General features: G+C 40.5%; 2 protein-coding genes across 2 annotated transcripts; both read left to right on the forward strand.

Moving 5' to 3' along the window:
* Positions 1 to 796: 796 nt before the first annotated feature.
* On the forward strand, positions 797 to 1,402 carry LOC114556589 (chemokine-like receptor 1). The gene has a single exon (XM_028579579.1). The coding sequence runs from the start codon at positions 806 to 808 to the stop codon at positions 1,400 to 1,402; it is 597 nt and encodes a 198-aa protein (XP_028435380.1). The 5' UTR covers positions 797 to 805.
* A 3,132-nt stretch (positions 1,403 to 4,534) lies between these two features.
* Positions 4,535 to 14,242, forward strand: LOC114556554 (zinc finger protein 135). Its single transcript, XM_028579531.1, has 2 exons — positions 4,535 to 4,671; positions 11,543 to 14,242. The coding sequence occupies exon 2, from the start codon at positions 11,721 to 11,723 to the stop codon at positions 13,635 to 13,637; it is 1,917 nt and encodes a 638-aa protein (XP_028435332.1). The 5' UTR covers positions 4,535 to 4,671; positions 11,543 to 11,720; the 3' UTR covers positions 13,638 to 14,242.
* Positions 14,243 to 14,509: the final 267 nt, after the last annotated feature.

The raw sequence follows: 14,509 nt of genomic DNA on the forward strand, positions 1-14,509 counted from the left end.
TAATATTAATTGACCAGCAGAGGGAACTGTTTTACATATTTAAGTATAGACCAGTTCCAAAGGGGTTCTCCATGCAACATCCAGTAATAATGTGCTGCAGAATGAGGAGCATCTCAGACCAGGGACAGCCAACTTTAGAGAGAAATAAAAAGACTGCAGCACACTGATTAATGTTCAGCCATTAATAGTGTAAACTGATTTGTTTCATTGTCTGTGCTATTAAAGGTTAAAAATCATTTAGCACAGGGTGACATCTAGCTCACCCAGTAAGAGCGTGCTCCCCGTGTAGGCTCAGTCCGTTGCAGCGGTCTGGGTTTGAGTCCGATGTGCGGCCCTTTGCTGCGTGTCATCCCCAATCTCTCTCCCACCTTTCCTGTCTATCCACTGTCACTAATAAAGGGAAAAAATAAATAATCACTTAGTGTGTTTCAGTCTTTTTTTCTTCCTTCATGAGTATATTATAGTCAATTGCGTGAGTACCTCCTTAGTCAATGATTATTTTTTCTTTGAATATTTTAAAGCTTTTTGTGCCAAAGTGAATTATTACCAGTAGCTTTTATATTCCTGAATATATGTTGTTCTGATAATCCTAATGGGATAACCTATGATGAATTTGTTTATTTTATTAATAAAATAGTTTGGACAGTTTGTGGAAAAAACATTTAGATCCTCCTGTATATTTATATATATGTTTTTTTATTATTATTATTATTGGCACAAGAGACTGGCATGAAAATCTTTTTAAATTTCCTCTTGGCTATGAATATTTAATTTTCATGTTGTCTTTGCAGGTCTCAAAACAAGAATGGAGAAAATTACTACTGCACCTTTTTCTCACAACAATACAACAGATGCCACTGGAAAAAATGGCTCTTTGTATGATGAACATGCTGAGCTGAGACAGTCTCTTAACATCATGTCTCTCATCGTTTACTGTCTGGCCTTTGTTCTTGGTGTGCTCGGTAATGGAGTGGTTATCTGGGTGACCGGGTTCAAGATGAAGAAAACTGTTAACACAGTTTGGTTCCTCAACCTCGCTTTGGCCGACTTCCTCTTCACAGCATTCCTGCCCCTGAGTGTTACATACACAGCTATGGACTTCCACTGGCCTTTCGGCAAGTTCATGTGCAAACTTCACAGCACTATGACCTTCCTGAACATGTTTGCCAGTGTCTACATTCTGGTGGTGATCAGTGTTGACAGATGTGTGTCTGTGGTGTGGCCCGTCTGGACCCGGAACCATCGAAGTGTACGCAAGGCGTCCTTTGTGAGTCTGGGTGTTTGGGTTCTGGCTCTGATTCTCAGCGCTCCATACTTCATCTTCAGAAACACTGGGCCATCACATGACAATAACGACATCATCAACTGCTTCAACAACATGACTATGAAACACCGTCTGTGAATCAGCTGCGACAGTTTCGTCATCAGGCCATGACCATCACCCGCTTCCTCCTGGGATTTGTTGTTCCCTTCACTGTCATTGTCTCCTGTTATGCTGTGATAATCCATCGTATCAGAAGAAACCGTACCCTGGCCAGCCAATCAAGTCGCCCCTTTAAGATCATCACTGCCGTTATCACCAGATATTTTTTTTCCTGTGCTGGGCTCCTTATCATGGTATGACTTTAATTGAGATAGTGAATTCTAATCATGCAAGTGAAACATTAGACCATGTCACCACTATCGGAGTCCCTATAGCAACCAGCCTGGCCTTTCTCAACAGTTGTTTAAACCCACTGCTGTATGTGTTCATGGGCCAAGATTTCAAAGACAAAGTTCATAAATCCATCCTGAATGTTTTGGAGACTGCCTTCCAGGAAGAGGTTTCTCGCTCTCACACTTACAAAAAGTCTATGGTCACCAGTCAAAGCACTGAGATGTCAGTTAGTGTTGCTGAGGTATAAGGTTATCCACGATATGAATAAACAAATACTGTAACAGTACATATAGCAAATCTTTTTCACATAAATGTAACTGTAAAAAATAATGATTGAATGATGAATGTTTGATGTTCTTGTATTATAAATACCTACATTTGAGTTAATTATATTACAAAGGTAGCAGTTGTAGGGTTTATATAACTTAGTTTTTCGTTATTCCTTAACCCTTGGACAACATACAGACCACTTATTCTTTGTATAAATGTGGTTCATGAATATTATTTTATGTAACATGAGCATGTCTACAAAAGCATTATTCTAATGTAAATTATTGTATTTTTATTTTAATATTTTTTTGCCCGGTTGGCTAACTCTTTAAATAATCTGTAAATGATGATGATGCCATCATTATTTTCCGTTATTGAAATATTATTTGGACGTGTCTGTTTTCCACCCATAACACATACTGTAAAATCATTAAATAATAATTCACATATTGTTTCTAGTATCATATACTGAACCTGTAGATACAGAGGAGGTATGTTTGTATCACACACACAACTCATCTGATAACACCTCATGATAATTTTTCCTAACTACCAAATTGTCTATCACATAATGTACATTTTGCTCTTGGCAGTCTTTCTTTTTATCATTATAGCCTTTTTTCATCATATTCATATACCAGCAGTGGGAACTGTTTTACATCTTAAAGTATATTTCAAGTCAAATGTGTGGCTGACTCATCATTAATAGCGCTGTTTTGCATTAAAGAGCAAGATCGCCAGTCTTTTGCTGCAGAAAATACTCAGGGTCTTTTGATTGAATAAATATCTATATATATATAATTGCACAATCCTGTCTCCCTGAAAATTCCTTAATTTGAAAAATCGGCCTAGGAAATCCACAACAATACACAAACAGTGCTTTTTGCAGAAACTCAGTTAGTGTGCTCCAGTTCCCCCCCTTGATTGTCTTACATTTAATATGCTATTCTTTTTTTAAAGACATTAACACTCTTTATTCTTGGAGAAAATCATAGATCCCTACATATCCTTTAATATTATAGCTGTAATGATTATTATTTTACAAATAACTTATCCCCAACACACTAAAGATAGCAGTTGCACTTCACAGGATGCTAACAGGAAGAGATGCCGACAGGAAGATCCATACAAGTGACCTAGAGTTGTGAAATTATCTCATAAAATCTAATCAAGAAATTCATAGGCCAAGATTTCAAGGATAAAGTCCGCAAATCTTAACCTTAACTTTTGGTGCACATTTTTGCATCTTAATTTCTCAACTTCACTCTGGGAAAATATTGTAAAATTGAGTTTCTGTTTCATGAAATTCCATTGGGCAATTTTAGATTAGTGAAAGGGTGTCCATTCACCAAAAGAGTAGAAAGATTTGGATTTACATTGCTTGGATATAAATTGATAACCTGACTCCGCCAGATGGATTGCTTCGCATTTGCTCGGCATATCCATCTGGGAACTTTCCGTTGGAGAACTTTTGGGAAGGGGCGGAAATACTGGTTAGCTGATTGGATGAATCATCTGTCTATCACCTATGTTGGTGATAGACGGGCCAAATTAACCAATCAGATCCACGAAACGTATGAAAATACAACCACAAGCCCGCCCCTGCTGCTGCAGGCAAAGCATAGCTCGTTAGCTCAGCATGCAAGCAACATGTCGGTAAAGGAGATTTGCCGTTTGTGTAACGAGAATTTAGGAATAAAAGGCACCATTTCAGGTTCCCGGACCATATTCCAAAAGAAGGATCCAAGAGAAAAAAAGCATTAGCGAGCGGCTAACAGAATTAGGGCTACCGCTGTCTGAAAATATTGGTTAGCTGATTGGATAAACCATCTGTCTATCACCACCTAACCCACCTCAAAACCAACGCTGATTGGTCTGGTCGTTTGGCTAACAGCTCCAAATTTTCTCTACCTCAAGATGCCAGACTGATCTGCGAGTGGAAAACTGGAGCTCGCGAGATCAGGACGGTCTCACGAGGCTAATAAATTGACATCCCAATTATAGATTGTGGGATTGCTTTGATAACATTATCATACTGTTTTAATTTCCCTGACCCTCAGTCACTTGTGATTATGTCAGCCATAAATATCTTATTGGACTATCAGTAGGCTATCTTTTACATCTATGAGTATTATTCTAATAATTTAGGCAGAATCTATGACAAATGTGTACATGTTTCTGTTAGTGAAATAGTTTATAAGCTATTTATTGTTTTCTTCTTTTTTCTACATCCTTTTACAAGAACATTTAATGGTGAATGCAAGGTATTTCAATTCTTAATAACCCACTGTCATTTTTTTTAAACCAGTGTTAAGATGTTGTTTTATACAATCCAATAATGGATTTGTGGAAAACTTGACTCCAGTCAACTAGAATTGTGAGTAGCCTAATTGTGGGACAATTTAATCCAAGACAGTCTACGTTCAATATAGTTCTGATAATTGAGTTTCTTAGTTGTTTAGGGGGTCTTATAATTAAATATAAAGTAGCCTACCAATAAACATGGGGTGTATGGGGCAGGTATGGGGACATTTTACTGTAGGATGTCTTTTATGTATATCGTAAAAACGTCATAAACGTATGCAGCGTGCGTCATGACGTCATAGTCGTAACCATCCTACCATCGATGCTCCGGGAGAGATAGCTCCGGCCTATGCTGCAGCAGTTAACACCAGCCACAGAGCAGTGCTAACGTTTTGTTGCACATGAAATTCACTTTACTCTGAGATGTATCAGATTGCGTGGTAAGTTATGTCTATATCGAGCTAACTTGTTGGTTCCTAAATGCTTGGTTATATTGAAATCACAGTGCTTTTCACCCCTTGCTATACAGCGTTAGCTAGCATCAGCTAACGTTAGCTAACGTTATCGTCTGACCACAATAGTAATGTTAGCCCACAGTTTAACGTTTTAGTTGAAGCAGTTTGTGGGCTGGTCGTACCTCATGCCTTTCTGTAGCTTTATCTCTTTCAAGGAGCCCTTTCCAGTCCGTTGACTTTCCAGTCAATTCAATATTAGCTTTCAAGGCAGGCTAACGTTAACTAGCTAGCTGCCTATCGACAATAGATGTCTGCTAGGGAAGGATTCAGTCGCCCCCTTGCTGCATACATTTCTTTCTAACATACTCGTGAAATGCTGCACACAGACCATAGTCAATGGCTTTGGACAACGCCTGGGAAAATGTAAATATTTTTATTTTGGTAACGTTAATAATACTAACGTTATCCCCAAAACGGCTCTGCTCTTTCATATGCTCGTTATTTAATTTTGACGTATATTTGATATTTATTTTAGTATTTTGAATAACAGAATATGACTACAGTAACCCTACATTCAAATTAATGAAAAAATGTTGATGTATTTAAAAAATATAACCTACATCAAAGCTATTTTTCTTTTTATTGGAAACCGTAAATATTGTGTAGTGTCCTTTTGTGTTTTGTATGATCTGTGGAGAGAAGAAGCATTAGGCTGGATCTGTTGTTGCAGGACTGGGCAGGAGTTGTCAACTATTCTTTAACACTTATTTTCTAATGAGGTAAGATGTAGTTTTCAAAGATCAGCAACACTGTAGAAGTGGGCTTCACCTGCAGAATTATGCTAAAATAGACACAAAATACAGCTAAACAACTGACACTGACTGCCATATCATTAATTGAAAACGTGCTTTGCGGTAACATTGATCTGATGCACTTCATCTAGCCAGAAAAGTTTAACTCTGCATCAAAAAAATTATATTAAAATTTCCCCTCAAACAGCCTATGCTTAGATTGTGAATTTTTTGGGTAGGCATGCCTTCAAAAAGTTAGGAAACACTTCTTTAGGCTATATGTATAAATGAACAGTGCAAAAATAATGTTCCTAGGTGTTTTCTTTAAAGAAACTATAATCCATATATGTTAATGATGAATCAAATGACAACTTGAAAACAATGTATAAAGGGGTTTTTACACTAGACGCATCCAAGGTGGCGCGCAACATCGTGATGTCAAAATGATTTTTTTTTTTCAACGCCGTGCGACAAAGCGGAAACGAGAGACCTGAATGAGTTCGCCGACAACCGGATGCCGGGACTCTCAGAGTGACTGCAAGTCTCTCTTACTTACTGGGTTAAGATGAGCTCTTTTTATGATGAATGAAAGGCTTGATCCGACGAAGTAGGTCATCGAATCAAATCGAAGCATTGACGGCAATGCTGCTGCCAGTTCTGCCATTGTTTACCTTTTTTCTTCTTCTTCCAGTCCGTAGAAAGAGCAATGTCGGTAGCCTTTGCTCATTAGCGCCACCGCTGTTCAGGAGAAGACTGCAACTAGTGTCGCGAGCACCAGCGCAGGTATAAATAGTCACGGGATCTCATGACGTCACATTTGTAAAGGGGTCACTCATAGTGATGAACCTAAAGAGAATTATCACCTGAATCTGCAGCTCCCCTGGGTTTTACTGAGCTTTATTACTATTTTCATGTTTAGCTGTCTGGTCCTCAGTTCTACTGTTCGGGTTTACTCTCACCGCTCTCATCGTTACTAGTTTAACTGCTTCTACTTTTCAATAGTGTCACTGTTGTCTGAATAAAATGGCTAAGCTTTTCAGTAGCTTAGTGCTTTTTTTGTTTAAGTAGAGCAGTTCTTAAGCTAAACTCGAAAAATCAATTATTGTCCGTCACTGATGAGAGTCAGATATTTCTCTCAGGAGTTGGCACAGACAAAAATGCAAAGTGTGTCCAGCTCAGCTATAGTTCGCTGTATCATAAGCCTCTTGGTGACCTCCCTTAAGCGGGATTCATGCTTCTGCAGGGGCTCTATGCAGAGTTTACGCCATAGCCTGCGTAAGTTGCCTGAGGTTTATACTTTTGCGCTAGTGTTTACATCATTCTAGCAAATCTCTTTAAGAAAATAGCAGAGCCGACATATGTGTATGATCCGATACCGCTGCTAAAATGATACTTTTAAAATGGTGCCGGTGCCTAAACTGTGCCTGAATCAATACTTAAAAAAAAAAATTTAAAAAAACTAGTCACACTTTGACTTTACACTGTTGAGCTGTCAGCATTTTAATCGTATTTAAGCCAGCTACTAGCTAACAGTAGGCTAACGTTACCTGCTGCCAAGTGTAGTGTTAACTAGCGCCCCATGCAACGATGTTTCTGTTGCCTCTAGGGTTGGGTACCTTTCACATCTGAACCAATACCACTACCGGTACCTGGAATTCAGTTCCGGTACCCAACAGTACTTTTTCTGTACTTTCCCTTTCTGTAAAACCCCTCCCTCTCTCCTCCCAAACCTGTCCCTAAAACCTATTAAATTGAATAATTATTCTACTTTAACTCTTGTATTTGTATATTATTCTACTTTAGCCTGTTTTATTTTCATCATGACCGTTTTTAATTGCTCTTTAATGTTTCATGTAAAGAACTTTGAATTGCCTTATTGCTGAAAGGTGCTGTAGAAGTAAATTTGCCTTGCCTTGCAACCTCAGCCTGTCAGTCAGTCCCCAGGGCACAGAAACCACCGTTGTGCCTGCTCATGTCAGAGGAAGTGTAATGTCAACAGCACCACGACCGCTTTTGGCTCGCCATTAATATCCTATCACGGTGAAAGGTGTCTGTGAAGTTTTGAAAAGCTGTAACCACACTTGAAACCACTTTATCGGCATTGCCGTGACTCTCTGTGACTTTAACAAAACTGCAGAGCCAATGTAGTTTGCTCCTTCCGCACCTCTGCACGCGCGTGTGTCAGACCTCTGCTCTCTGTCAACATGCAGAGAGGACAGATAAGCTTGCACTTACCCTCAAGTACCAACATTTGGCACCATTTGACTTTACGTGAACCAATACTCTGTTGTACCGACGTGATTCGGTCGGTACTGGTAAAAGTACCGGGTTCGGTACCCAACCCCAGTTGCCTCTATAGGCAACTAGGGTTTCGGAGCATCAGAGAGCAGCGCAGGCATTTAAGTGGCACCGAAATCCGTGTTGCTAGATACCGGTCGTTTTGGCGCCGGTGCCGTATTAGCACTGAATTTCGGTACCCAACTCTATAGGGGACAGCATGTCAGTACCTTGTAAGTTTCCTTGCATTCTTCCTGGCTAAACCACATAATTAATTACATAATATTATAAAGCATTGCATTAAGTTAAGAGTACCGAACAAGTCTCAGTTGCACGTTCTCTCTCCTGCAAACTTTCTTTCTCTCTCCATTAGGGTTGGGCATCGTTTAGATTTTAACGATTCTGATTCCAATTCCGATTCTTTCTTTCGAATCCGGTTCTTATCGATTCTCGATTCCGATTCTTTGAGGGGTGGAGTTGAAACAGGTCACATGCCTATTTTCACAAATAAGAGGAAAGTTTTATTTTGATTCAGTGGTGGTTTGCAGTTTTACAGCTTTTTCAATGTAAAATAAAGCCACACTATAGCGCCGCTTACTGTGCTCCATGGCTGCAACACAACAAGCACCTGGCTGCTATGTAAACCCAAACTTGCGCATGTTAAATTGGGAAGTGATGATCGGATTTGAAACCAAATCCTCCAAACGATTCCAATAAAGAAACGATTCCGATGGAATCGTAATTTTTGAAACGATTCCGATGGAATCGTAATTTTTGAAACGATTCCGATTAGAGAATGTGACGTGAGCAACGTGTCTGAAAATTATAAGTCTTCTGGTAGCTGTGCCAAGAGAAATCTCAATCATTCCCAATCTTACAGATACGGAGACTGTAGGTGTATGTAAGGAGATAACATGGGCACAGGCTAATTATTGATCAGTAACATGCTAGTTAACATTAGTAATTAAACCTAAACATCTCATGTAAGTTGAAACTGCCTGCGAGCTTCTCCTGTACTATACGGTAATTCCTCTACTATGCGACAGTAAGTCACTTGGTTATGACACAATCGTTAGCCTATTTTTACAAAAACGTCTGCTACGGAGCCATAACGTGAGGTACAAGGTAATGGAGCCTTTTATACATTGTCGTGTTTCTTTGGAACTAAACAACGGACAAATAGTCTTTAAACGCTTCAGATGTAAAGTTAGTCGCAGTCAAGTGACGTAAAAAAAAAATGGCGGTCAGCGGAATGCTAACAGGAGGTGATGGCCAGTTAGCAACAAAATGGCGCCATGACGGCTCAAGTTCTGAAGCGAAGCTTACCCCCTTGCATTTAACCTATCTTTTGGTTATGAAGCAAGGTGGGTAATGTGGGTTGACCCTTTTAGATTGACCAGAGAGTTAAGTCACTTTATTGGTCTGAAAGGGGCATGAGAGACTTGGGCATGTTGGAGTCTGGTAATGCAGGGCTTCTCATAGGTCACGTTTAGACTGCAGGCAAAAGTGGCCCAAATCCAATACATTTTTTTGGGGTCAAGTGACCAGGTCAGACAAGTAGTGTGAACACTCAAATCTAGCCCAGATCCGATTTTTCGTTTCTTCAAATCAGATTCAGGCCACTTCCATATGTGGTCCTGAATCAGACCCAGATCAGATTTTTTTCAATGCGGCTGCAGTGTGAACAACCAAGGTGGATTTGATGCAACTTTTACCTCAATAACCCTCGCTGCGCCCTCTCTCTCTCCGCGGGGAGGGGCGGGACCCCCTGCTCCCGGTGCGGCTGTCAACTGGGGCGGATTGTCCTCAGTGTGCCCCAACCGCGTTGCGTTGCCAGGGCGGGGATCGGCTCACATAAAAAGGCGACGTCAGCAACCCGCCCGACCCGTCTTGAAACACGGACCATGGAGTCTAACGCGCACGCAAGTCAGAGGGTCGCCCCGTGGCGCAATGAAAGTGAGTGCCGGCGCGCGTCGGCTGAGGTGGGATCACTGGCCCGTCTCACTCGCACCGTCGGGGAGGTGGAGCGTGAGCGCATGCGATAGGACCTGAAAGATGGTGAACTATGCCTGGGCAGGGCGAAGCCCTGGAGGAGGCCTGGAGGAGGCCCGTAGCGGTACTGACGTGCAAATTGGTCGTCCGGTCACAAAGACTTGAATTTGCAGCCATAACCTCGCAAAAGGCCAATTTGTCTCTCTTTCTCTTCATTCTTCTCCTCCTCAGCACTTGCTCATTAATGTTACCGCTGCCATTACAAAGATTTTTTTTCAAATCAGATTTAGACCACTTCCATTTGGTCCTGAATCAGACCCATTTTTTCAATATGGCCGCAGTGTGAACAACCAAGGTGGATTTGATGCAACTTTTAGTTCAATCTACATCGACATTTGTCACAATTCTGCGCCAGCGGGAGTTAGCCCTAGACAGTGACATTAAAAACTTGACTAGGCCTACAACAAAACTGCATCTCTGAGAAGCTATTCACAATGCAGTCCCACCGCTCCTGGCTTGGTCTCTGCATCCACACAGACCTCTGTAGTGAATGTGCAGCCCACACAGACTTGAATTTGCAGCCATTACCCCACAAAAGGCCAAAATAGCCAATTTGTCTCTTTCTCTTCATTCTTCTCCTCCTCAGCACTTGCTCATTAATGTTACTGCTGCCATTACACAAACATTTTGAAATAAAAGCGAAAATGCTTACTTCCTCCATAACCTCCCTAACTTTTAAAAGGTTATGTGAACAGCCAAACAAAAAATCAGATATGAGCAAAAAAATCTGAATTAAGCATTAAGACTTGCCGTGTGAACGTAGCCATAGGCACTTCTTGCTACTAATATACGTTGTGGATGTTGGAGCACTCCGATAAATTGGACTGAACACCTTGTTTTGGTTTGACCCTTTTTAAGTCGAGAGGACAGAGGTATGCTTTTTGCACTAGGGGTTGGGGGCAGTTGCTCTGAGCCATGTAAACTGCAACCACTTAAGATGTGCAATGGTTTTCCATAGGATAGCAAGGCAAAGAAGAAGTTGGTTGATGACATGTTTGATACATCAAATGCTGTGGCACTAAAACGTGAGACTGGATTAATGCAACTGATAGCAGAAAGACTCAATTTTATGACATTAACAAAGAAACTGCACGTAATGTGAATTGATCACATAACGACCAAAACCTGATTCACTTAATAAGTACCGTCCGTACCATTGGCGATGCCAATTCGGTATATCTGATCGGTGCTCGCTAGTGGTCAGGCAAGGTACTAGGACCAGCACCAGGACCAGACTTTAAAGACCTGTAAATAGGTAGAGTAGTGAACAGTCTCAAAAGGCAAATTAAATCAATTTCCACGTAAAAATGAATCATTGCTTCCTTGTATATAGCATTGGTAGTCGATGTGAATTAGTCAACATGTGTCATCCGCCTGGCTTTGGTTTTTTGAAGTGATTGTTAAACCCTTGTGTTGTCCTTCGGGTCCCAGTGACCCGAAGGACAACACAAGGATTATGTACTTCCGTTTACTTTGTTGGGAATTGCTCTCTAAACCCTGTTTCTTGTAAAGTAAAACGTTTATTTCTAGAGCACATTTAAACACAGTTTAAGCTGACCAAAATGCTGTACAAACAAGCACTAAGGTGCTGTATTAACCCTTGTTTTGTCCTTCGGGTCCCGGTGACCGAACACAAGGGTTTAAGTAACCCTGCACAGTGATCTGGCATACATTTTAAATTTTTGTTTTCAAATTTTGGCTTCAGTGGTTTTTTAATTCTCATTTTATCCCCTCAGGTGCTGATACAACATGGAAACCCTTCACAGAGGGATGAACATTGATGAACAACTCGCAAGGACGTCTTGTAAAAACTCTGTTTGTCTGTCGGGAGAGTGGACATACTGATTCTCACATGGAAACCAATTTTGTGGGTGTCTGGATAGAGTTCTACTCATACTTGCAGATTAAAAAGTGATGCCATCAGCACATTGCCAAAATAATTTCATCATGGAAAAACAGAAATCAGTGTATACTGTTGCTTCAATGCAGTTGGGTGGAGAAACAAGTACCTTCATATGCACGGAGTGTGGTGATGGATTCAGTCAGTACTCTAATGTGTTGACCCACATGGCCGTTCATGGACCTCTGGAGTCATTTTCCTTCGATGGCTCATCCAATGGATTTGAAGTCTCTCGAGAATATGTGCTACAAGACAATGGCACACTGACAGTTGTAAATGGCTTGGAGTCACATTCTTCCATAAAACCAGTATCTCCTGGTGTCCTGCCATCGCATTTCCCATCCCCTATCAAACCAGTGTCTCCAACTCTAAGGCCACAGCCTTCTCCTTATAGAGATGTGTTCAGGCTAAGGCCATCAGACTTGAATTCGGACAAGTCTCGGCAGGGCCATTACAGTTGTGAAATATGTAGCAGATCATTTAACAGCCTGCAGAGTTTACATCGTCACCAGCAGTATCGAAACACAGAGCGAGGTTACAAGTGTACTTTGTGCTGTAAGATCTTTGAAGGTAGACAGGACCTTAAGAAACACCTCCAAGGCCACGCCAGTGAAAGGTTTCACTGCTGTAGTCATTGTGGTAAGCGATTCCTTAAAGTGGATGCACTTAATGCTCATCAAAAAGAAAGTCACCTGTTCCCCAAGGCTACATCTTTAGATAACTCTGTGAATAAGCTGGAAAAGAAGATAGAGAAAACATATACTTGTAGAAAGTGCAAGCTGAATTTTTTCTGGATGTCAGATTTTCAGACACATTCACTGCACCATTGCAAAGGAAAAGAGCCTGATGCTACTTTAGGATCTGAAATCGAAATTGAATTGAATTCTAAGAACACAGAAGACACTCCACTTGAAAACTGCTACAGTAATGGTCCATCTATTGATGTTAAGAATGGGGATAGTAAAATCTTTAGGGATACTAGCTATGAGATTGATACTGAATCCTCTTCCACACCATACAGATGTGGTTTGTGTGGGGATCGTTTCCAAAAGTTATCAGCTCTAAAGGAGCATCATCTCACACATCAAACTCAGGAGGAAATAGATCAGCTGAATCAAGAATCACAAAGAACCTTTAAGCGAAGAATGCCGCCTAAAGGCAGACGTAGAAGAGGGAGTAATCCAAATGGCAAGCTGCATCCTTGCAAGCATTGTCATCGGGTCTTTAATCATTCCAGTAGTTTATCTCGGCACATGAGATACCATAAGGGTACTATGCACACATGTACATTATGTGGTAGACATTTTCCACAGCGCTGTGATTTGAGAAGGCATATAGCCATGTACCACAAAGCTGAAATGGAAAAGAAACCAGGTTTGAAACACTTGAACACAAATCCACAAAATGGGTCTTCCCCCAGTTCTCTAAATGGCGAGAAAAACACAAGCTTTCCTGACGAGAAAACCAATAGCTCCTCTGACAATGAACAAATGCCATCGCAAGAGCAGCCTTCAACGGGCAAGCAATCGGGGAAAGCGGGCAGAGTTAACTACAAGTGTCAGGAATGTGGAAAGAGATTTGGGCTGTTGTGTGTGTACCAACGGCACTTGCGCTATCACAAAAAGGAACCCAGTAAGTGCCCGAGGTGTCCAGCTCAATTTAGGAATTCTTCATCCCTTGAGCTTCACCTTCATAATCACCCAAGCACTGAAGAAGCAAATAATGTTGGGCAGACATCTCACGGCACTGGTTTTAGTGGGGACCCTGTCTTAAAAAAGGACATAGAAGATGACTATATGGACCATACTCAAAATGATAAAGGACATTCTTCAGAGGTTCTTTACGAGTGCACTGAGTGCACAGAGACATTCTCATGCTTGGATACATTTCTTCAGCACCAGACTTCTCATGGCTCAGAAAACAACGGGTAACTATGTCAGACCCAGTAGTTATTTTTTGACAACAATCATGCTCTCAGGAGTTGAGTGTTTTTGACTATTTTGAATGCAAATATTTGATTAAGTATAAAGGTTGATGTATAGTTTGTTTATAGCGGTGTTTTTTAAACCACTTTTATACACTTTTTTTTTTTTTTTTTTTTTTTTTTTTTTTTTTTTTTTGGCGCAAGATGAAAATTCATGTTAATTGCTGATTTCAGAAACTAATAGGAACCAGGAAATAAGGCATGGGTGGGGAGCATACAAAATGCTACCAAATTTAAAAAAACAAAAAAAAAAAACAGGCTTTGTCTATCATCGGTAAATTGCAAGTTTAAACCTAGTATTCTCCCTACCTGTGTAGTTAAGATGATGTCCCCCCCAATTGTTGACTAGCTAGGATGAATATCTTTCTTTCATTCTATTTTCTGTGGCTACCGATGCTATTATTGTCAATCATATTGCTGCATTTTTTTACTTGAAATTGTCATTTTGAGATTGTCTTTATTATGTGCTATGTGTATGTCTTCCTTTTGAAAAGGTAGCATTGCCACAGAGTGAATTATTAATTGTGCCATTAAAGCTGTACAGAGAAATTACTTTGTGCTCCCTTTTTGCTGCTATCTGGCAATAAGAACCCCCATTGACAATACTTTGTTGGTTCTTATACATGTCATTTAGGGGTCTTATTGCACATTTTTATTGAACTGTAGTACAGCAAATTAATGGCAACTGCAGAGAGAAACCCTTGTTGGTTGTGGATCAGAAATGTTGGCAAATGTATAAGCTACTCTATTTGAAAGATGGCCCAATGACATGTAAGATGGAAATACATAAAAACGGGAAAAAAAAGAGTACATATGTTC

This window comes from Perca flavescens, chromosome 6 (assembly GCF_004354835.1).
Source record: "Perca flavescens isolate YP-PL-M2 chromosome 6, PFLA_1.0, whole genome shotgun sequence".
Taxonomy (NCBI): domain Eukaryota; kingdom Metazoa; phylum Chordata; class Actinopteri; order Perciformes; family Percidae; genus Perca; species Perca flavescens.